Here is a 23,368-nt window from a genome sequence, read left to right as displayed (position 1 = left end):
CTCATCCTTTAAATTCTTTCGTTGACTATTTCTATTTCATGAAGCTTTCCTTCACCACCATGACTCGGAGTTAGGTTTCTCCTCTGTGAGGTCCCACAAGCCTTCTACTAAACCTATCACTTACACACTACTTTGTAATTACGTGTTCGTTTGTCTGTCTGCCCTGCTGGATGGTAAACACCCAGGGCAGGACTAAGGCATCTGTCTTGCCCACCATTTTCTTCCCAGTGTGCTGGCCAGTGCCTGGCACGCCACAGTGCCCCGCAATGATTTGTTGAATAAATGGGCATTATGCCAACATGACAAAAGAAGTCCCTATGGTCCTCCCCAGATTTGTATTTGCATGTTTATTTAAGTGTCTGCTGAGACACTAGGAAGAGCCCTGAATTACAAAGACATGTTTTGGGACTTCCCTGGTGGCCCAGTGGCTAAGATTTTATTCTCCTAATGCAGGGAGCCTGCGTTTGATCCTTGGGTCAGGGAACTAGATCCCACATGCTGCAACTAAGAGTTCAAATGCCATGACTAAAAGATCTCACAAGCTACCAGTAAGACCCCAGGCAGCCAAATAAATAAATTAATTGATATTTAAAAAGAAAAGGCTTGTGTTGGACTGCCCTGGACCTCCTTTCTCCTTTTCCATGATGCCTTCCCCGAGATCTGATGTGTAATTTTCCCAGTCAGCTCAGGGCCACTGGTGGAGTTCCTTGTTTGTGCATATACTGGCACCTGTTTGTGTCATATTTAGTCATTTATTCTATTTTTCCTTACTTTGAAACTTAATTTACACTTAATTATATTTTCCAAATGGTTTCATACGTATGCTTTAATCTTTCCCTACATTTTTCTTGAAAATAGGAAGATTGTCTTCTTTTAGCAATCCTTTTGGTATCTAATGTTGTTCACAATCTGTGTTCAATGAATAGAGGTAGGATGACAAAGTGAAACTTTTCTGTAGGAATTGAATTTATTACAGCTCCATTGTGGACATGCCTGCTCGATATATTTGGTGATGTGGCAACTGGACTGTTTCTTAAAGGAAACTGCGGTTCCAGGATGGGCTTGGAAACTGTAGCCCAGAGCTACTAGGGCGCCACAGCCCTGGTCCATTGGCAGAAAGCCCACAGCCTGGGGAAAATGTTGTTCCAGGGTGCCCTCTAGTGATCTGAGGCACCACTAGGTCAGAAGCCAGGGCCAGAGGCTCTTGAACTTCAGCAGGAAGCAGGATCCAGGGGGAAGCCTAATAAAACTACAGATGCCAGATTGCGATGCCAGCTGAGAGACCAGTCCTTCTAATCAGTACCTTCAGGGTTCTGATGCATGGTCCACAGGTCATACTTTGTGGAATACAGACTAGGTGATGCCCATCAGAGAAAATGTGCCAAATACATAGTCTGAGAACACTCAGTCTCATTTTTCTGCTTGTCAGGCTGGACCACTGACTGCTGGCTGACTCTTCAGATGTGGATGTGAGTGAGAAAGAAGGAGACACAGAGGTAACCTAGACCTCTGGAATGAAATACAATCCAGGATACACAAGAAGAGTCAGCAGCATTTTTAGCTGGAACACCGAGCAAACATTTTAGGTAGATCGTGTTATTAATACCGTCTCTTGAGGTCTGTTCTCCAGTCTAATGGAGGGGAGCCCCTCTCCTCTTTTTGTGCCCTTCCTAGCAATGGGTTCTTATTGCACACACACTCCACGGTGAACACTGTGTCAGACTGTTCACATATATCAGTATATTATCTCTGGAAGTCCCTGGAATGATCCCAAGTAAGGCATGCATTATGCCATACAAGCAAGGGGAAAGATTGCAGGGCAGCTAGTTCAAGCATAGGCACCAGCTAGAAACCACTTTCCTGAATTCTGTACTTATGTTCTGTTAAGAAAACTCACTAGCAAGATAAATAGAGCAAAAACCGCATCCTTTTCTCTATTGTAAAGGAGCTAATTCCTACTCTGAAACCAAGTAACATCCATCAATGATAAAAAAATATTTTCGTCTCTGAATTCCTATCTGTACAGTCATCCCTTGATAACCTGGGGGAGTTGGGGGGGGGCAGACTTTGTTCCCACACCCCCAGTGGATACCAAAATCTACAAATGCTTAAGTGCCTTATATAAAATGGTATAGTACAAGGACTTCCCTGCTGGTCCAGCGGTTAAGACTCCACGCTTCCAATGCAGGGGGCATGGGTTTGATCCCTAGTCAGGGAATTAAGATCCCACAGGCCACGTGACACAGCCAAAGTGAAAAAAAAAAAAAAGTGTAGTACAGTCTGCTTCCATATCCACAGATGTGGCACTCATGGATGCAGAGGGCTGACTGTACTTTCCTTCCTTCCTCTTGATAATTTCAGTTGAAGTCTGCTTCTTTAATTAGGGGCTGTTAGCACATTAAAAGGCAATGGCACCCCACTCCAGTACTTTTGCCTAGAAAATCCCATGGATGGAGGAGCCTGGTAGGCTGCAGTCCATGGGGTCGCTAGAATCGGACACGACTGAGAGACTTCACTTTCACTTTTCACTTTCATGCATTGGAGAAGGAAATGGCAACCCACTCCAGTGTTCTTGCCTGGAGAATCCCAGGGACGGGGAAGCCTGGTGGGCTGCCGTCTATGGGGTTGCACAGAGTCGGACACGACTGAAGCGACTTAGCAGCAGCAGCACATTAAAATATTTGTTGAACCTTGCAAGGTGATAAATTACGCTGATTTGCAGTCTAGTACTTAGGTCTAATTATTTTATGTACTTTCTCCTGTGCTAACAGCACCTAATGAATTCAGTTAAATGGTAAAAATCACATTTATTGAGTGTCGATGTGTCCGGACACTGTATTGGCTGTGGAAATGTAAAGGAGACTAGGTGAGGTTGAGTGCCTACCCCACGGGGGATAAGAGTCTAGAGAGGACATTATCTCTGATGCGATGTGGTGAGTACCTTATCAGAAATATGAACCCAGGGTTAGGATAGCACAGGACAATTACTTGTCTCCATGGGATAGAGAAATGCTATCACAGATATACTCTAATATTCCAAACATTGACGAACATTAGGATTTTCATGGGGAGTGGGGAAAACCCCATCATTCATTTCCAAACTATTTTGGATCAAATCACTCTTCTTGCAAATAACAATATTTTCTTTCATACTACCCTCTCCTCCCTTACTGTATCTTTAAAACAAAACATAAGATGCTGGCCTGATACCATCTGATTTCAGTCCTGCTCCTTAGCTTGTCTGGAAAACTTTAAGCATAGGCTCACAGAGCCCTTAATGAGAAAGCTCATTAAAAAGCCGTCTGAAATGGGGAAACAAATTATATGCACAACACAGCCCACTCTTTTCCTCTTCATTTCCTTCTCCCCTTCCCAGACTGCGACATTATAAATGAGAAGGCGAAGTGAGTCATCAGATTGGAAAAAGGCACTGTCGCATGGATCTGTCTTTACCTTGCCGCTTTGATGACATTTATCTTGCTTCACTGCAGCACTGAAATGTTGCCCAAACAGCAGGAGGGCCCTGCGTGTGTAATGATGGCCTTGGTAAAGCCTTTGATTGTGTGTATTTGGGTGGAACTTGAGCTTGTAATTGGGGAATGTGCACATTGTCAGATTTCAGAGCCTCTCCCTAGAAAGCTTGTTTATTCCTGGGGAAAGGGGAAGTTTCTTTCCTTCTAGGTGTATCTGTGACCACCTTTGGAAGGTTTTCTCCAGAGTATGACTTCAAGATGGCAACAGTCATATTCAGGGCTGATCCAGCTACAGGGTGTCTTGTTAAGTCACCGTGTACTCCTCTCAAGTGGGGAATTTCATGAGCTAGGATTGGCTTCCAGCCTCCTGGCTCAAAAGGAAGTGATGGTAGTGATTGTCCACTGGGAGGAAGACATGGGAGGTGGGTTTTATTGTTTTCTTCCTTCTTTTCATCTTGGAGGTTGCAAAAGGAACGCTACAAATGCCAAAAATTCCTTCCACACCTGGTAGCTGGGCAATGTTTGCACTTGGGCAAAACTTTGCACTGCCTTGCCCCTTGATGTATATAAATTGCTAGGGTTGAAGCACTTACAATAAAACGCTTGCTACCTGGTTCTTTTCTGTACTGAGGTAGAGAGCTCCTATCCTTTAAAATCAGAAGACTAAGGTTGAGGTCCTGCCTGTAAGCTTCCTGGCTGTTTGACTCTTGAGAACTTGCCAAATGCCTCTGAATCTCTAAGCTTACCATATGCCAGGCCCTGTGCCAGGCATCAAGAATGCAGAAATCGAGAAGTTGCTGGCTCCACCCTGCAGTCCGGTGTAATCTCTTGGGGAGACAGGTGCAAACACAGTTACAACACAATGTGGGATGTGCTTTATGGAAGCTACAGAGGAGTTCCCAGGGAAGTGAGAGGAGTGGGGACTCTGTGTGTTCTGGAAGTAGGAGAAGAGTGAGAAGGTGAGCAGTGGTGAGACTGTGGTTAGGGAAGGGCTCCCAAATCAGGAGCTTGAGCAGGATTTTGAAAAAACAGAGAGTTCACTTAAAGAGAAAGAGAGAGAGAAAGATGATAGAAAGAACCCTGGCTAACAACATTAAAGAAGTGGCAGAGGAAAGGAACCTTAAGGACAAAACTGGGCGGTGGGTTGAGAAGTAGGAGGAGAACCAGCAGAGACTGGCTTCAAATGCTGCAAGAGGGAGGCCAACGGTGATGGGGACTGACTGACAAGCATCCATCAGGCCAGTGGCATTTAGAGGAAGAATAGAGTGGAGAGCAAATGGGAAGAGAGCAACAGAGCTAATGAGCGTCTGCCTTTTATTATTATCATTATTATTGAGGTATAATTGGTTTACAATATTATATTGATTTCAGGTGGACAGTATAGTGAGTCAGTATTTTTACAGATTGTACTCCATTAAAAGTTACTATAATTCCTTGTACAATACATCTTTGTAGGTTATTTATGTTATACATAATAGTTTGTACCTCTTAATCCCTTTCCCCATGGTGCCCCTTCTTCCTTCCCTCCTGCCACTGGTAACTGCTAGCTTGTTTGCTGTATCTTAAATGTTTCTTGTTATATTCACTGGTATGTTTTACTTTTCAGATTGCACATGTAAGTGATATCATACAGCATCTGTCATTCTCTATCTGACTTATTTCACTAAGCATAATAGTCTCTCGATTTAGCTATGTTGCTGCAAATGGCAGAATTTCATTCTTTTTTATGGCTGAGTAATATTCCATTGTGTTTACATCCAACATCTTCTTTTTTATCCATTCATCTTTTGATGGATACTTGGGTTGCCTCTGTATGTTGGCTATTATAAATAGAGCTGCTGTGAACATTGGGGTCTGTATATCTTTTCAAATTAGCATTTTAATTTTTTTCAGGTACTTAGGAGTGGAATTGCTGGATCATATGACAGTTTTATCTAATAAGCATATTTTTAACATTGAATGGACTTGTGTGTGTGTGTATGTCGAGTTTTTTAGAATCACAAAGAGATGAACAAAGGTTTTTGTTGTTTTTGTTTATGATTAAAGCATGTATATGGTTATATACTATAGCACAGGAGGCTGTGGAGAGGGAGAAGTTAATTTCAAGGGGAGAGATGGGATTAAATGGGGTTAATTCCTACCTTATGGGGTCCTTCAGGAAATGGTGAAGGACAGGGAAGCCTAGGGTGCGGCAGTCCATGGGGTCGAAAGAGTGTCACACATGACTTAGTGACTGAAAAACAATGAGTCTTTCTGAGGATTAAATTAAATCTCCTGGGGAACCTTTTTTGTAATGAGATACACACATGTGAATATGATTATCCTGCTATTGAAATAAAACCTGAGTGCATCACAAGGCATTTGAGCTCACTTATCACTGGGCTCTGAGATAGGCAAATCTCCCTCTCCATAGCCTTTTTGTGTGAGTTGCTTTCCTGTTTCCTCTTACCACCACTTTAGACCTAGAGCCCAAGAATGAATTGAGCCTTCCTTGACATTTCTTCCTGCCAAACAACACAACTCACCAGTTCTCCTGGATCACAACAGGAAGCTGGGGGTTGATAAGTGAGAAGCAATTAAGGGAGAGGACAGGAGCCTCTGCTTTGTCAGGAGGTGGGACTCGCATCCAGCTCTGTTAGAAATTTGCTTTGTCAGTTTATTAACTTTTTATCAGGTAAGTCTGGAGCCACATGGGCTGTGAAGTAGACTGTCTCTCATAGACACCAGTGGCCCCTTTTCCATCTCAGTTTCATGAACTGTAAGTCTCATTAGGGCAGGGATTTTTTGCCTGTTTTGTTCACTAGCAATTAGAACAGTCTGGCACAGGGGTGGTGTCTAATAAGTACTAACATTAATAAGTGAATGAATTTATCCATTCATCCATCTTTCCATTTACTCAGTTGAAATGGACCAACCATTAAACTCATCCTAGATAAAGAGAGACAAATAATACTTGCTAGCATTTTTTAAAAAGTACATTCTGTGCCAGGTACTTTACATATATTAGATTATAATCATTTTACAAATGGGAAAACAAGACCCAGAAAGAGGTCACTTGGATGAGGATATATGGCTGGAAAGTGGTGAAGCTGGAATTCCTCCCTGAACCCATGCTCTTTCTACACCACCATCTGCTTCTCCATTCTCATCTCTCACCATTCTCTGACTCAAATCATAACTTCAGTCACAGCTGACCACCTATAATTCCTTGAATGTGCCACCTTCTCTCTCATACATTTCTTTGCCTGGGACATGTTTAATTCTGCTCTTTGTCTGGCTAATTCTTCCTCATCCTTCTTCTAGGAGGCTTTCTTGAAATGATGCTCTCTAGGTGGGGTAGGTTGACCTTCTGTGTGCTCTCACAGCCTCCTTTGCAGTGCAAGGTCAGGACATTTCACAGGCATTGTAGAAATCTTTTTTTTTTTTTTCCTCAGCTGCATGGTTTTCAGGATCTTACTGCCCGGACTAAGGATCGAACTCATGCCTCCTGCAGTGGAAGCACAGATTGCTAACAACTGGACCACCAGGGAAGTCTCTTAGAAGCCTATTTTCATGTGCCTTTCTCCACTAGATGGTGAGAGGTTCAAGGATAGGACTGCCATCATAATAAGAGCTGCCATTCATTGAGGGCTGCCATGTGCTGGCTTTTTTTGATTTAATTCTCACAGCTACCACCTGAGGAGGCCATTATTACATTTGTTTTATCGATGAAAACAAAGATGGAGGCTCAGAGAGGTTAAATAACTTTCCCAAGGTCACAATGGCTAAGTGACTAAGGCAGGAATCCAACATAGGTACATCTGGTTCCAAGGCCTAAATTCTTTTCTTTTTCTTATGTTATCATCAGAACCATCCACAGTGCTCACAGCTTAACTGTTGGGATAAACAGATAAATACCACCTGAACAATGAGATTAGCGAGCTAATCCAAGTTTATAAAGCTCTTGGGGGAAACATGTAGAAGGAAAGGAGTTGTCCTCTTTGGGGGAGGTGAGGTTGGAAAGGCTTCATAAAGTTGCCAGACTGCTTGGGAACTTGTAAACTGATTCCATAATGATGGCTTAAGATGGAAAATAGATTCCTGCATCAAATGTTGGTGGTTAGTTTTGGGGCCCATGGCAGACATAGCCTAGGTCACCACTGCTTCCAAATGAGTCCCTCTGGGTGCCAGGAATTTAGTCCAAATGCCTGCTGGTACCTGCTTAAGTGGTAACCAGGCAACCAGTCAGCACACTGTTTCATTAAAATCTTTTTGTGTGTGTGTGTGTGGTGTGTGAAAACTACTTTACATAATCACATTTTTAACCTTACTACACTTTAAATAAAATCAATACATTTTCAAGCTCTTGGCTATAAGGAATAGGGTAGTACTTCTAATTATGTGTTACCTTTTCCTGCTCTTGTGTCTTAACTGCAGGCATCCCTGGAGGCTGGTTTCTCTCTATTCTCCTCTTCAGGAAATTCATCTATTTTCTAGGCTTGAACTACTGTAAAATTCCTATAAAATTAAACTTAAAACTACAAGTAAAAAGCATGGCTCTGTAATGTATGGCACAATACCCCCTTTGTCTGCCCCGGATCGGTGAGGGAGGAAACAGTGGGTGGCGGGCCTCTGGCATCAGGCAATTAGGAGGCTTCTAAACTGCTCCGGTTCCTAGCTGTGGTCTCAGGCAAGTTTCTTACTCTGCATTCCCGATCTTTAAAAGAGTGAAAATAATAGTAACAGGACTATTGTGAGGACTAAGAAAATAATGCAAAAGCACTTAGTGACTGGTTTGTTCTAAGTCACCAGTAAGTGCTGGTTGTAGCAATCACTATTATCACTTGCATCACTGGCAGGATAAAGCAATTTGGATGACAGTGATTTGAAACCTATGAAGTATTATGAAAATGTGAAATATTATTATGTGTATTGTATTGTGTTAAATCCAAAGAGCTTGATAGAAAGGGCATTGAATAAGAAATCAGGAAAGCCAGGTCCTAACAGATCCTAATGCTACTTGAGCCAGTGATGTGCAGTGTGACCTTGGGCCAGTCCCTCTTCGAGTCTTCACTTTCTCACTTGTAGATGAAGCAGTTTTTAAAATCATCTTTCTAAGAAACTTGTTTATTTTTAGCTGTGCTGAGTCTTCCTCACTGTGATTGGACTTTCTCTAATTGCGGTGAGCAAGGGCTACTCTTCCTTGTTTTGCGCGGGCTTCTTGTTGCAGAGACTTCTCTTGTGGAGCATGGGCTCTGTGGTGCTCAGGTTTCAGTAGCTGTGGCTCTCTGGCTCCAGAGCGCAGACTCAGTAGATGTGGCACACGGGATTAGTTGCTCTGTGGCATGTGGGATCTTCCTTGACAATAGATCCAACCCGTGTGCCATGCATTGCAAGGTGGATTCTCAACCACTAGACCACGGGAGGCCCCATTGCTTAGATCATTTTGATGAGCCACCCCAGCTCTGAAATTCTATTATTCCATGAATTTCGGTTCCATGAAGCTGATAAATTATGTCACAAATCTTACAGAATTCTTGGAATAGACTAGAAGGTTAATATGGCCCACATATATCAATAACCAAAGTCCGTCTCTGAGGTTGATAAAAGTTAACCCCAACTGCAACAGTCAGAAAGAGCAGTCTGGGGGAATCCAGTGAAAAGGCAAACTACAACAAAGCTCAAGACTCTTGGGAGACATCTTTTTGGTAGAAGATAATAACGTATCTCTAACGGCAATACTGCACTAGTCAGAAAAAAAGGATCAGATTATGTGTATCAGGCAGATGCGTCCTTAAACAGGAAAGTATGTGTAAGACCCTTTAACATTTTTGGATGTGGCTTTGAACAGTAAAGTGCTGGTAGCTCTCTTACACAGCTTGTGGGGCATCAGTCTTTTTTCCTTCCTCATGTCCCGAGTATCTACTTTGTGTTAGATGCGGTAGTAAACTGGGTTACTGAGACACACAGACTATTCTCAAGATGCTGACAAACTATTGGATAAAGCCTTTTAACCCTGTGAGCTTCTTTTACATGTTCAGTGTAGTCCTGTATGATGTTAATGTTGTTTATACATTGCTTTTCTACTATTCTGTGAAAGCATAGCTGTTTGTGTATTCATCTCTCTACCCTCAGCCTTCCAGCAGCTTCTGGGTGTTAAATATTATCTCTTCAAGTGAGTTGTACCAGAAGGAAGAGTCATCTGTTACTCTTTTACTTCCTAATGAGCCCTCAAACTGGTTTATAGGGCAATTAGAGATGCGTTCTCTTTCTTCTCAGAGGACTGATTAGTCCAGATTTAGCTGCTTGTTCTCCCCCAGGACTCAAATTTTATTCTTCCTCCCCTCTTTCCTACCTTGGTGGTGGTGGTTTGGTGGCTAAGTCGTGTCCGACTCTTGTGACCCCATAAACTGTAGCCTACCAGGCTCCTTTGTCTATGGGATTTCCCAAGCAAGAATGCTGGAGTGACTTGCCATCTCCTTCTCCACTTTCATAACTTACCCCCACAGAAAACAAAATGACCAAAAATGATAACAAAAACTAGATAGTACTGTGTGGTGGCAGCACATTGATGGGTAAACGAAATACTTCTTTTGCCACTGTAGCAACTACTATTAAATGTCTTATCGCTTACCTTTGAAGTTCTTTGGAAAAATGAAAGTTATTTTGCATATAAGTGCTTAAAATCCCCTCAATTACCTGAGATACTTTCATTTCCTTCCAAGACTCTTCTAAAAGGGATGTCTGCTATTTTTTTCAGATACTGTTATGAATGTAGAATGAAGTATTGGTAGATTTCTTCAAACTCACTGATTTTCATTTTCCCTGAGGATGACAAGGATATTATGAAAATGACAATAGAAAAATTTCCATAAGAATACTTAATAAAAAATAAAAAACCTGATGCTTAAAGACACTTCCAATTATCTGAAAAATTGATACTATGTAACAGTGAGAGACTTTATTTTTGGGGGCTCCAAAATCACTGCAGGTGGTGACTGCGGCCATGAAATTAAAAGATGCTTGCTCCTTGAAAGAAAAGTTATGACAAACCTAGACAGCTTATTAGAAAGCAGAGACATTACTTTGCCAACAAAGGTCCATCTAGTCAAAACTATGGTTTTTCCAGTAGTCATGTATGGATGTGAGAGTTGGATTGTAAAGAAAGCTGAGTGCTGAAGCATTGATGCTTTTGAACTGTGGTGTTGGAGAAGAGTCTTGAGAGTCCCTTGGACTGCAAGGAGAACCAACCTGTCAATCCTAAAGGAAATCAGTCCTGAATATTCATGGAAAGGACTGATGCTGAAGCTGAAACTCCAATACTTTGGCCACCTGATTTGAAGAACTCTCATTTGAAAAGACCCTGATGCTGGGAAAGATTGAAGGTGGGAGGAGAAGGGGATGACAGAGGATGAGATGGTTGGATGGCATCACTGACTCAACGGACATGAGCTTGAGCAAGCTCCGGGAGTTGTTGATGGACAGGGAAGCCTGGCGTGCTGCAGTCCGTGGGGTTGCAAAGAGTCAGATGCAACTGAGCAACTGAACTAAACTGGAATACTCATTCAACAATTCAGTGATAAGCGTGTATTAGGTGCCTAAAAGTTGCATTGTGCAAAGTACAAACATAAAGGAGATTAAGAAATGGGTGTTCTTTCAAGGAGCTCAATTAAACTTTGCTTGCTTTATGTAAATCAACTATAATTCAATACAAAATTGCTCACTTTATATCTTGTATAAATACTTACGGGAACTTCCTTGGTGGCTCAGATGGTAAAGAATCTGCCTCCGAGGCAGGAGACCTGGTTTGATCCCTGGGTCGGGAAAGTCCCCTGGAGAAGGAAATGGCAACCGACTGCAGTATTCTTGCCTGGGAAATCCATGGACAGAAGAGCCTGGCAGGCTACAGCCCATGGGGTTGGAAAGAGTCAGACACAACTAAGTGACTCTTACTTCACTTGATAAATAGTTAATATTTTACAAAATATTTTCCACATGTAAACTCATTTCATCCCCAAATCAATCCTCATTTTACATTTCATGAACTTGAGATTTCTTGTTGCTCACTGTTATTTGGTAACCAGAATGTTGACTGCTTAAAAAAATTGTTTTGTTTCTGGTTGAACTGGATCTTTGTTGCTGCTTGGGCTTTTCTCTAGTTGCGGAGATGGGGGGTTACTCTTTGCAGCGGTGCTCGCTGTGGTGACATCTCTTGTTGCAGAGCACCGGCTCTAGGGTGTGTGGGCTTCAGCAGTTGCAGGCTCGTCGGCTCTAGAGCACAGGCGCAGTAGTTGTGGCACACAGGCTTAGCTGCTCTGCGGGCATGTGGGATCTTCCTGACCCAGGGATGGAGCCTGTGTCTCCTGCACTGGCAGGTGGATTCTTTACCACTGAGCCACCAGGGAAGTCCCAGAATTCCATTATGATGATGATAATGTTGGTAATTCTCTACTTCTTGTGGTTTGGTTTATGTACATAATGACTAAGAGTTTACAAAGTATTTCGTGGAAGATAATGTCTTCCACTTTCTCACCCTCCAGTCCTTGTTCCTCTTCTGCTTAGTTTGCCCCTGAGGGAGGTGGGGCTAAAATGACTACCAATTTCACCACCACCCCTGCCCCGCCCCTTGCCAGTGCTCTTAAGAGAACAGTGACCTTCACTTTTCTTAAATTCTTTTCCTACCAAAGCCTTTCTTTAGGCCATAATTTTAGAAGTTCATTGCTACTTCATTTTTGCTTTTTAGTTTTCCTTTATTCCATTCCTGGTCATTCCATAATTCTGTGCTACCTTGGACTATTGTTTCCGTCAAATAGAGAATTGAGCAATTTAGGGATTATTTTGCCTGATGCTTTCACTTTTGAGGGGAGGAACTGGACTCCACAGAATTGAGAATTGCCAAAAACACACAAATAGGTGGTAGAGTTGGGCTTGAACCTCAGAGGCTATATGCTCTTTGACCAGATGTCCTTTTTGAGGAGTTTATTTTTGTTTTTTGGCTTCTAGGCTTGCATGATATTAATTCTCCTACCAGGGATCAATCTAGACCTTCTGCAGTAGAAGCACAGAGTCCTAACCATTTGAACTGCCAGAGAATTCACCAGACTACCAAAGTAATGCTCAAAATCCTCTAAGCCAGGCTTCAACAGTATGTGAACCGTGAACTTCCAGATGTTCAAGCTGGATTTAGAAAAGGCAGACGAACCAGAGATCAAATTGCCAACATCTGTTGGATCATCAAAAAAGCAAGAGAGTTCCAGAAAAACATCTGCTTTATTCACTATGCCAAAGCCTTTGACTGTGTGGATTACAAAGAGCTGTGGAAAATTCTTAAAGAGATGGGAATACCAGATTACCTGGCCTCCTGAGAAATCTGTGTGCAGGTCAAGAAGCAACAGTTAGAATTGGACATGGAACAATAGACTGGTTCCAAGTTGGGAAGGAGTATGTCAAAGCTATATATTGTCACCCTACTTATTTAACTTATATGCAGAGTACATCATGCAAAATGCTGGGTTGGATGAAGCACAAGCTGGAATCAATATTGCTGGGAGAAATAGCAATAACCTCAGATATGCAGATAACACCAACCTTACGGCAGAAAGCAAAGAAGAACTAGAGAGCCTCTTGGTGAAAATGAAAGAGGAGAGTGAAAAAGTTGGCTTAAAACTCAACATTCAGAAAACTAAGATCATGGCATCTGGTCCCACCATTTCATGGCAAATAGATGGGGAAACAATGGAAACAGTGAGAGACTTTATTTTCTTGGGCTCCAAAATCACTGCAGATGGTGACTGCAGCCATGAAATTAAAAGAAAAGCTATGACCAACCTAGACAGCTTATTTGAAAAGACCCTGATGCTGGGAAAAATTGAAGGCAGGAGGGGAATGGGACGACAAAGGATGAGATGGTTGTATGGCATCACTGACTTGATGGACATAACTTTGAGCAAGCTCTGGGAGTTGGTGATGGACAGGGAAGCCTGGCATGCTGCAGTCCATGGGGCCGCAAAGAGTCAAACACTACTGAACAACTGAACTGAACTGAACTGAGGGTAAATACATAATTCATTAACATAGCTTAAGACAAACATAAGGGACTGAACTGAAGACAAACATTTCCATAAGAAAAATGCATTGGTTAGCTCAAGGTTTGAGAAAAGTTAAGTTCAGGTGGAACCAGGTGTCATCATGGCAACACAGAATTTTAAGAGAAACCTCTTTTTAAATTTGTGTAGAGAAGGGGAAAACATCTAACACTTGTTGGTTACCTCCTGCACCTTAAGAGAGAAACAAAAAATGTCTGACACTTGCAGCCTATTTCCTCCGTTTGGAGACCCCCAGCTTTCCTGCCTGTTACCCTCTCAAATCCTAGTAAGATGTTAAAGGCAGCCATAAAGCCTTTATGCATTTAGGATTTTGCACATGCAGAGGTTCACCCTCACGGACCGTAGTTGTTTATTTATACCTTGTTTTGTTGAAGTATAGTGGATTTGCAAAGTTATATCAGTTACAGGTGTACAATATAATCATTCAATATTTTTTAGAGTTATTATAAGAAGTTAAGGGAAGAGTTTATATCAAAAGATGTGAGGTCAACAGCGTCAAATGTCCTTTTGAAGCAGTCAAGAAATAGTCTATGAACAGAAAATACTTTTGGAAAGGAGTATTTTGATAAAAATCAATAATTACCCCAAAGTTATAAAATATTGGCGGTATTCCCTGTGCTGTACATTACATCTTTGTTCTCATTTATTTTATACCTAGTAGTTTGTGCCTCATATTCCCCTTCCCCTATCTTGCCCCTCCCCTCACTTCCACTATTAACCACGAGTTTGTTCTTTATACAAGAACCTCAAGTGTGGGTTAAAAGTCTCCCGAATTGGCGACAAAAAACGATAACAAACGTTAATCTCCGGGAATCTAGTTCTATCTACTCTTTTTTTCCCTCCACCCTCCCTACACGCCCCGCCGCGGGCTCCACCTCGGGGGGCGGGGAGGGGGGGCGGTCCCCGGGGGACCAGGGGGCTCCGGCGCGCGGGAGAAGCTGGCGGGTGGCGCGGTCCGGGCTGTTGCCGCCTGCCTGGGTCAGTTCATGTCACACGTCCCCGGGCCTGTCGCCCGGCGCCCTCGCGCTCTTCCGGTCACCGGGGCGGGGCAGGCGGCGGCCGGCTCTTACTGCCGCACTCGGACCTCTCCCCTCTGGCGACACTTGCTCTGGGCCATGGCGGCGGCGTGGGGACGGTTCCTGTCTCGGGCATGGCTCTGCAGGTGCGACCTGACTCATCCCCAGACCCCTAAGGGCGGCCCCAGTTTCGGCCCCAGTAACCCGACCCTTGTTCCGCTTTGCAGAACGGCCTGGCAGGGCTGCGGCCGAAACTACCGCGCCGCGCTGTGCGCCGAGTTGAAGCGGCCCCTGGTCATTGAGGAGGTGACCCCTCGCCCTGTCCAGCCGCACGAGGTAGGTGACTGGCCGGGCCCCTGGACGACCCCTTCCCTGAGGCCACCACTCATGACCTGCTAGTTCCCTTTCGGACTGAGTTCCCGAGTGCTCAGCTAGGGGGCGCCCGTGAGACTGGAGCACAACTTTCTGCTGGTCTTCTTGATGGGCCCTTTCCAGGGTCACAAAAGCCCATGCAAAGGGAAGCTTGTTCCCCCAAACACAAACGTAGAAGGCCCCAGAGCTGTTGCCTCAGAAACAGAGAATTCTAAAAAAAAAAGAAACAGAGAATTCTGATTTGCACACGACTTTGCATAACCGCCTGCACGTTATTGATTTAACACAGATAAATGGACTCCATTCTTTGCTTCCCCTCCTTCAGTTGCGGCATCTAATTATCTGCCCTCCCTCCTCCCCTCAGCCAGCCCTATTTCCATGATAATGTGCCTTGTGCCCTCCTCTGGTGTACTGCAGTGATTTGGGGTGGGTGGGATTATGTTAGTGTTGTGGGCATCTACCCACATTTAGGGAGGTGGAAAATGTGGTGGTCACTTTGGCTTTGCCTTTCGATCACCCTGGTGACACTCATCTGGTGTGGAGAATGAGACCGTCTGACAAGGTGAAACGGACAGTGAGTCTCAGGGTTGGAGACCCCTGGGAGGGGAAGAAATGTGGCTGCAGTCCCAAAGTATCACTAATGCAGACCCTGGGACTAAATGGATAATTTGGGTGACTGTAGGCTAGCAGCCAGCCCTGCTTCCTGGGATTCACATGCTGAAAGACATCCATGTTGAGTTAAGGTAGAGTGGCTTCAGGAATTTATATGTGCTATGCGTGTCAGCACACAATGTTTGAGACAGTCATTGAGAGAGCACACAAACAGGTTGAGAGCTGGGCTTCTTCGTTCTGTTATTTGCCCAGACTGTTGTGTCAGGAATTAGCTCATGAGAGTTGGGACTATGTGAGTTTATCCATCATTAAATCTCCATAGTCTGGAATGGTGCCTGGCATGTGGCTGATGCTTAAAATATTGTTGAATGAATGCATTTTGTTCATAAAATATCTTCTCATCAATATGGTCACCTCTGTATGATATAGGAAATGTAAACAGATAAATGAATGTCACCGATTCTGTCTCAGCCTTCATTTCCTCCCATGATTCCAAGCCCTGTTGAGTTGGGTTGGTATGTGACAGTAGTTCTTTAACTTCAGGCTGCATCAGACTTATCTTGTCAAAACAGGTTGCTGGTCCTCTAAAGTTTCTGATTCAGTAGGTCAGGGGCTGAGAATCTGAACATCTAACAAGTTGCCAGGTGACACTGAATCTGGTAGTCTGGGGACCACACTTTGAGAACCACTGATTAACAAGGGCTACAGAAACTGCTACAGGGCTGCCTCTGCTCTCTCTCTGTCATGAAACACATAAGCTGGGGAGTCTAGTTCTCGCTTCTAGAATTCCTGAATCCCACAACAGCTGATCATATTACCCTCTGCTTAAAATCTTTTAATGGCTTCCATTGTTCTATCTATCCTTGGGTTGGGAAGATCCCCTGGAGAAGGAAGTGGCAACCCACTCCAGTATTCTAGCCTGAAAAGTCCCAGGGACAGAGGAGCCTGGTGGGCTGCAGTCTGCCGGGCCGCAAAGAGTCGGACACGACTGAGCAACTAAGCATACACTGGGCCTTTGCACAGGCCACTGCTTTTGTCTGTGCCAGGCTCCCCCTCCCCACTTTGAATAGTTAACTCCTCACAGTTCTTACTTCCCTCAAAGGTCAAATCTCCCCATTATGTGCTTTCATAGCACCATATATTTCTATCTAACATTTCGTGTAGGAGTTGTAGTTTAGCCCATAAACTTTCCTAATTATCTGGTTAATGTCTGTCTTCTGTACTATACTCTTAGCTCCTTGTCCATTTTGTCTTGTGATTGTGCACAGTACTTAGTTCAGTACCTAGCATATAGTGGACATTCAGTAAATATTACCATATAATTGAATGAATTTGTCTCCAAAGATGTGTACTGATCTGCCTTGTTGCTCTATTTCCTTTGCAGGTCAGAGTTAATGTTCATTTCTGTGGGATTAACTTTGCTGATATTTTGGCCTGTCAGGGTCAGTATCAGGAGAGGCATCAACTTCCCTTCACACCCGGTGAGTATGAAAGGGCAAAGTGATTGCTTCAAAAAGAGAAGATATAGAGACTTTTAAAAGAGCTGCCTGATGGACATGTCAGATCAGATCAGATCAGATCAGTTGCTCAGTTGTGTCCGACCCTTTGCGACCCCATGAATCGCAGCACGCCAGGCCTCCCTGTCCATCACCAACTCCCAGAGTTCACTCAGACTCACATCCATCGAGTCAGTGATGCCATCCAGCCATCTCATCCTCTGTCGTCCCCTTCTCCTGCCCCCAATCCCTCCCAACATCAGAGTCTTTTCCAATGAGTCAACTCTTCGCATGAGGCATGTACACACTGCTATATTTAAAATGGATAACCAACGAGGACCAACTTTACAGCATGTGGAACTCTGCTCAATGTTATGTGGCAGCCTGGATGGGAGTGGGGTTTGGGGGAGAATGGGTACATGTATGGGTGTATCTGAGTTGCTCTGCTGTTCACCTGAAGCTTTCACAACATTGTTAATCAGCTATACCACAAAACAAAAAGTTCAAAAAAAATCATAATTGGTAAAAAAAAAAAAAAGATCCATGTGCTTCATGAGTAGTTCCATGGTGGTGTTTGCCTGCTATCAGTGGTGATTCAGATATGTCAGCTGCGGTACTTCCCTGGTGGTCCGGGGGTTAAGACTCCATGCTTCCAATGCAGGTTTGATCCCTGGTTGGGAAACTAAGATCCCACATGCTGTGTGGTGTGGCCAAAAAAAAAAAAAGACATCTCAGCCTCACTGCTAATTAGAATCACTAGATTCTAGTGATTCTAGTGCTGTGAGGGAAGGTTCTATGACTGTCTTGTTCAACATTATCCTGCCTGCCCACCCTGGCCCCATTAGTACTCTTGTATCTGGCTCATACTAAATACTCAATAAATACTTGATGGATTGATCGATTGAAATACAGTTGACAAGCAATGTTATGTTAGTTTCAGGTGTACCAGTGACGTGACATTTGCATACATTATGAAATGACACTACAATAAGTCTAGTAACCATGTGTCCCATACAGAGTTATTACAATATTACTATTTCCTTCTGCTGTATATTACATCTCTGTGGTTTTATTGTTTTCTAACTAGAGACTTGTACCTCTTAATCCCCTTCACTTACTTCATCCACCCCTTAATAAATACTTTGAAAAGGCATAAATGAACAAATAAAATTTTATGTATTATTATGCTCACCAGAATCCTGATCAGAATCATCAATGGCCATAGTCATTCTCTTTCATTCCTTGATAGTTCCTCAATTTTAATTTTTCAATGAAGGATCATAAACATCTGGTTGCAGCTACAACTCTCAGTCCTCACAAATGCATTCCCCAAGAAACCTAATATCAAAGGATCAGAAAGAAGATATAGAGTTTATCCATTTCTTAGTGGGCTGCTCTCTGACTTGCATTATACTCAATCTGATTACATTTAGATCCCGAGTATGTGGACCAATGACTCATTTTTGTTGGTGAAATTTATTAAAAGAGATATAAGTATAGTTTGGTGTGTATCTATATATATACATAAGTAATATACAGTTATATACTGTAAATATACAGTACATGTATATTTTATACAGATAGACACCACTAAGGATACAGTGATTGCAAAACAGTTGCAGTGTTTTGGCCTTAGGGCATTTGGTTTTGCCTCAACAGTTGGAACCGGTTCCCTCTGTTTGTATTTGCTGACATGCTGGTTGAGGGGGAAGAGGTCTTACTCAATTGAGTTTTTCTTCTGGCAGCTCAAGTGGGAAATGTATGATCATTAAACTCAGAAATTTTGGAGGTGGAGGAGGAAAGAGCAGACAACACCAGTTCATCCAACTGAACCAAGTGCTGTATGCATGAATATAGTTCATGTCCTTGAGGGGCCTCATAGTCCAGAAGAGGAGACCTGGGAACAGATAAATACCATATGATGAATATTATCATGGGGGTGCTGGAGGAGCCCAAGGCCCCAGAGATCATGGTCAAAAGTACTTGTATACTCATGATTCTCTATTTTTTTGCCCATTCTTGAAATTTTCATTTGTGTCATGGTAAGAATGGAACTGCTATAGCTTTTCAAGTTGTATCATGAAATCTTAATTCACTTTCCTGTGTGTTGGGTATAACACTCCTATTCTTCTTCCTGGATGGGGTAGGGGGCAGAACACAAACCCTTTTGGCTCCAGAAAGCTCATAGGACACCCTGTCGATCAGAGTTTTCTTATCTCTCTGGTGCTGGGCTTTACAGATAACCTGATTTTTAAAATTTGTTTTAGGAATGGAGTTTTCTGGGATGGTACTGGAGACAGGCACAGATGTCAGCACGGTGAAAGAGGTAAATTAGTTGAATCTAGGGAACTGATGTGTGGGTAACTATGAGAAATAGTTTGTAGCCAGAGGGTCTTGCTTTTCCTGGACTTTGCCAGCAGACACCAAAGGCAGAGCGGGGAGAAACGAATTTTGAATTGAGGGAAGGAAGCCTGTCCTGGCTTAGTTAAACTTTTTATTACTAATGAAAGGCAGCACCTGGGTTTTAGTTACTGAAAGGATAGAGAATTCTCAAGTTTCAGTATTTTGTGAGAGAAATGAATACTGGGATTCTAATTCATATCAGTTTTTTCCTTTCTTGGTTAAGTCATCGTCCAAAATGTGCTCAAACTGGTTTGGCCGCCTGATGGGGGTTGTGTGAAAACAGCTGAATTATTTACTAAGTAGTAAAACTGAATAGATAATTAAGGGAAGCTGTGTCTTGCTGCTGCTGCTGCTAAGTCACTTCAGTCATGTCCGACTCTGTGTGACCCCATAGACAGCAGCCCACCAGGCCCCACTGTCCCTGGGGTTCTCCAGGCAAGAACACTGGAGTGGGTTGCCATTTCCTCCTCCAATGCATGAAAGAGAAAAGTGAAAGTGAAGTCGCTTAGTCCTGTCTGACTCTTAGGGACCCCATGGACTGCAGCCTACCAGGCTCCTCCATCCATGGGATTTTCCAGGCAAGAGTACTGGAGTGGGTTGCCATTGCCTTCTCCACTGTCTTACTGGATCAGAAAGAACAATTTTCTTTCTTTTTTGGATTAATTTGGGAAGGGGTCGAATGGCAAGAGCGTACATTTGAACATACCCTTAATGGCATTTTCCCTCCAGGGAGATCGAGTCATTGGCCTGCCTGGCTTTAGTGGTATGGCTGAAGAATGCATCACTGACCACAAGGTAGCCCTACTCCTCAATATTCATCCTCGGAGATTCTTTTTCTGCTGTCTTTCATTTTCACCTATCCCTCAGTCCTTCTCCTTTCTTTTTTTGTATTCTTTTGGTTATATCTTGTTTCTCAGCCAAGCACTTCTTTCTTTCAAATGCTAAACCCTTTTTTTTGGTTTGCTTGTTTTGGTGTGACAACCATTGCATAGAGCTTTGTTTGTGTTGAGTGGTTTAATGAAGAAGGGCATTTTGTTTTCTGAGGCCTGGAACAATCGACTGGCTGTCCAACTGGACCATAGTTAGGTGGTTTTGGTAGAAAAACTGGTTTGAAGCCTGGATGTAATGAGCTTCTTCTCCGCACCAAGCTTGTGAAAGACAATCCTCCTGGGAGGTAGCAGGCTGGTGTAGGGGTGTGGCTGTCCAGGATGTGAATGGTGCCCCCTAGTGGTGGCTAGTACACACTTTTTTTTTTTAAACAGCTTTATTTAAGGCAAAATTTTTGTACCTTGTTGTTCACTTAATTATATTAATACCGCAGTGGCATGTGTTATAGCCTGTGCATATTGGTTCCTTCCTGATCCAGATGCCAGCTTTAGGATTTTTGAAAGCTGATGTGCCCAAGTCTTGAAATTGACCATCACTTGCTTGGTCTTGACTGGGCTTGGTTCCTGACATGTGTTGCCCTTTGCAAGTCAAGTCATAATATGTATTGAGCAGCCTTTATGAAGAGGTACAGTGCTTAATCTGTAAGTCACTGTTATCTCTTTTATAGAACCTGTGGCAGATTCCAGAAAAAGTGTCCCTCCGAGAAGCTGCTGCTCTGCCCGTGTCGTATGGCACTGCTATTTTCGCCCTGGAGCATCGGGCCTGTACCCAGCCTGGGTGAGGACTATGTCAACGACAGAGGGATAGATGGTACCTCTTCTAGTACCAGAAATGTCCACCAAGACCGTGGCCCTCTGTTTCCTTCCCTGACCCTGTGTACATTCTAAGTCCCTTCGGTCATGCCCGACTCTTTGCGACCCTATGGGCTATAGCCCACCAGGTTCCTCTGTCCATGGGATCCTCCAGGTAAGAATACTGGAGTGGATTGCCATGCCTTCCTCTAGGGGATCTTCCCAACCCAGGGATCACACCGGAGTCTCTTACATCACCTGCATTGGCAGGCAGGTTCTTTACCACTAGGGCCACGTGGGAAGCCCTCCCTGACCCTCACAGCTATCTAAGGAAAAGCCAAAGGAAACGAGTGGCCCAAGATTGGAGCCTGGTGACAGTGGGGATACCCTTTTGCCTGAGAGGGGACGGTAGACTTGGCCAATATGAATTTGGAGAAATCTTTCTCTCAAGTCTGACCCCTCTGGAGATCACTTCCTAGAAAACCTTACATTTTAGAGAGCTGGTTTATTTCAACTCATTTCACTCTGGTTTTAGTGGAAGTCTGTGGCATTTGTTTCTGTGAGGCTTGGCTGGGCATCACAGATCACAAATACCATAGGCAGGTGGTGTGTTGGTAAAGAATCCACCTGCCAATGCAGTGGACACGGGTTTGATCTTGGGGTGGGGAAGATCCCTTGGAGAAGGAAATGGCAGTCCACTCCAGTATTCTGAAAAGTCTCATGGACAGAGGAGCCTGGCAGTTTACAGTCCATGGGGTCTGTAGACTGGAGTCCCTTTGTGTCTCACAAAGAGTGAGACAGGCCTGAGCACTGAGTGACTGAGCCCAGCGCACACACAGTGGTATTTGCCTCTGTGAGGCTTGGCTGGGTATACTTAATAGGTATTTCAAGCTCAGAGGTGCTGAATTTCTCACTTCACCGGGAGCATTCCCACAGCTTCTTGCTCTTTTCTGAGAGCTCAGAATTGCTCCAGGGAGATGGGCTTAGAAGAGCGGCGACTGCTACGTGATCATCAACTTCTGAAAGTTGGCAATGTTTAGTATGGGAGTGATTTTAGGACAGAATTTAAGAAGCAGAAATTGGAGTGGTAGCGCAAAGGAAGGCTACCAATGAAATGAGGAAGAGGCTACCTAGAGAGATTAAGGACCCTCACCTGGGAATTCTTCAGGACTGGACCAGATTAGCACTGATCTACATATATGACACGGCCCAGGAGGCTGGAGAGCGTTCATGGACGTGTACCTGGACACGAGGGGGTTAAACTCATGTGATGAACTCTCAGTTCTCGTCTTGCTTTAAAATGTCCCATCTTCAGAACGTTCATGAAATCATATTGCTGGATGACTTTTGGTTTCTTGAGTAACACTCCTCTTTCCCTGCACAGAGAAACTGTTTTAGTGACGGCAGCAGCTGGAGCCACAGGCCTCGCCGTGATAGATGTGGCAACAAACATTCTTCAGGCCAAGGTATTTGCAAGTTCGAGTCTCCATTAAAAAATATCATACCTCCTGCTTTCAAACATGGAATATATTCCTTTATTTATAAAAAAATCAGGTGTGAGGTACTGGGAACGTTAAGTAGCCTGGAGTAGAGTCTTGCCATCTATTTGCTTGCAGACTAGTGAGGGGACTGAGGAGTAAGTCTCTTGTGCTTCCAGTTATTAGACCTTGGTAAGATTCAACTCGCCTCACAGCTTCTGAAGATTCTATTCCTTCTACCTGTAATGCTCTAAACTGTCTTCCCCTGAACTTCAAATTTAAACTCAGATGTTGCTTTTTCAGGGGAGTATTCTCTGTCCCTCCCCTCCATGGGACTATCTCTATGTGGTCTCTGAGCGTCCTGTAACTCTCTTTCATAGTGTGATTAGCCCTGTTGGATCAATGTCTCCTTCCCACTGGACTGTAATCCCCCCTCAAGGCAGGACCAGTATCGGTTTGATCCATTATTATAATTGCAGCACCTAGCATGGTGCCGAGACCATCGTAGGCATTCAATAATTATTATTATTATTTTGTAAATTTATTTATTTATTTGGCTATGCTGGGTCTTAGTTGCAGCATGTGGGCTCTTCAGTCTTCATTGTATCCTATAGTTGTGACATGAGTAACTCTTAGTTGTGGCTTGTGGGGTCTAGTCCCTTGACCAGGAATCAAACCTGGGCTCTCTGCTTTGGGAGTGTGTGGTCTTAGCCACTGGACTATCAGAAAATTCCCTAAATAATTATTTCTTAAG

The 23,368-nt window shown here is 43.6% G+C and overlaps 1 protein-coding gene across 1 annotated transcript in view; it reads left to right on the top strand.

Moving 5' to 3' along the window:
* The window catches only part of LOC100299281 (quinone oxidoreductase-like protein 2), a 55,292-nt gene that overhangs the window by 8,270 nt on the left and 23,654 nt on the right, over window positions 1–23,368 (top strand). The window contains exons 2-8 of the mRNA XM_015475215.3: window positions 14,377–14,720; window positions 14,802–14,910; window positions 16,943–17,039; window positions 19,322–19,380; window positions 20,187–20,252; window positions 21,013–21,122; window positions 22,521–22,602. Of these exons, the coding sequence (XP_015330701.2) occupies window positions 14,377–14,720; window positions 14,802–14,910; window positions 16,943–17,039; window positions 19,322–19,380; window positions 20,187–20,252; window positions 21,013–21,122; window positions 22,521–22,602 (867 nt within the window). The remainder of the gene's footprint in view (window positions 1–14,376; window positions 14,721–14,801; window positions 14,911–16,942; window positions 17,040–19,321; window positions 19,381–20,186; window positions 20,253–21,012; window positions 21,123–22,520; window positions 22,603–23,368) is intronic.

This window comes from Bos taurus, chromosome 16 (genome assembly GCF_002263795.3).
Source record: "Bos taurus isolate L1 Dominette 01449 registration number 42190680 breed Hereford chromosome 16, ARS-UCD2.0, whole genome shotgun sequence".
Classification (NCBI taxonomy): Eukaryota; Metazoa; Chordata; class Mammalia; order Artiodactyla; family Bovidae; genus Bos; species Bos taurus.
The sequence above is the reverse complement of the archived record's forward strand: the minus strand, read 5'-3'. Positions and strand labels throughout refer to the sequence as shown.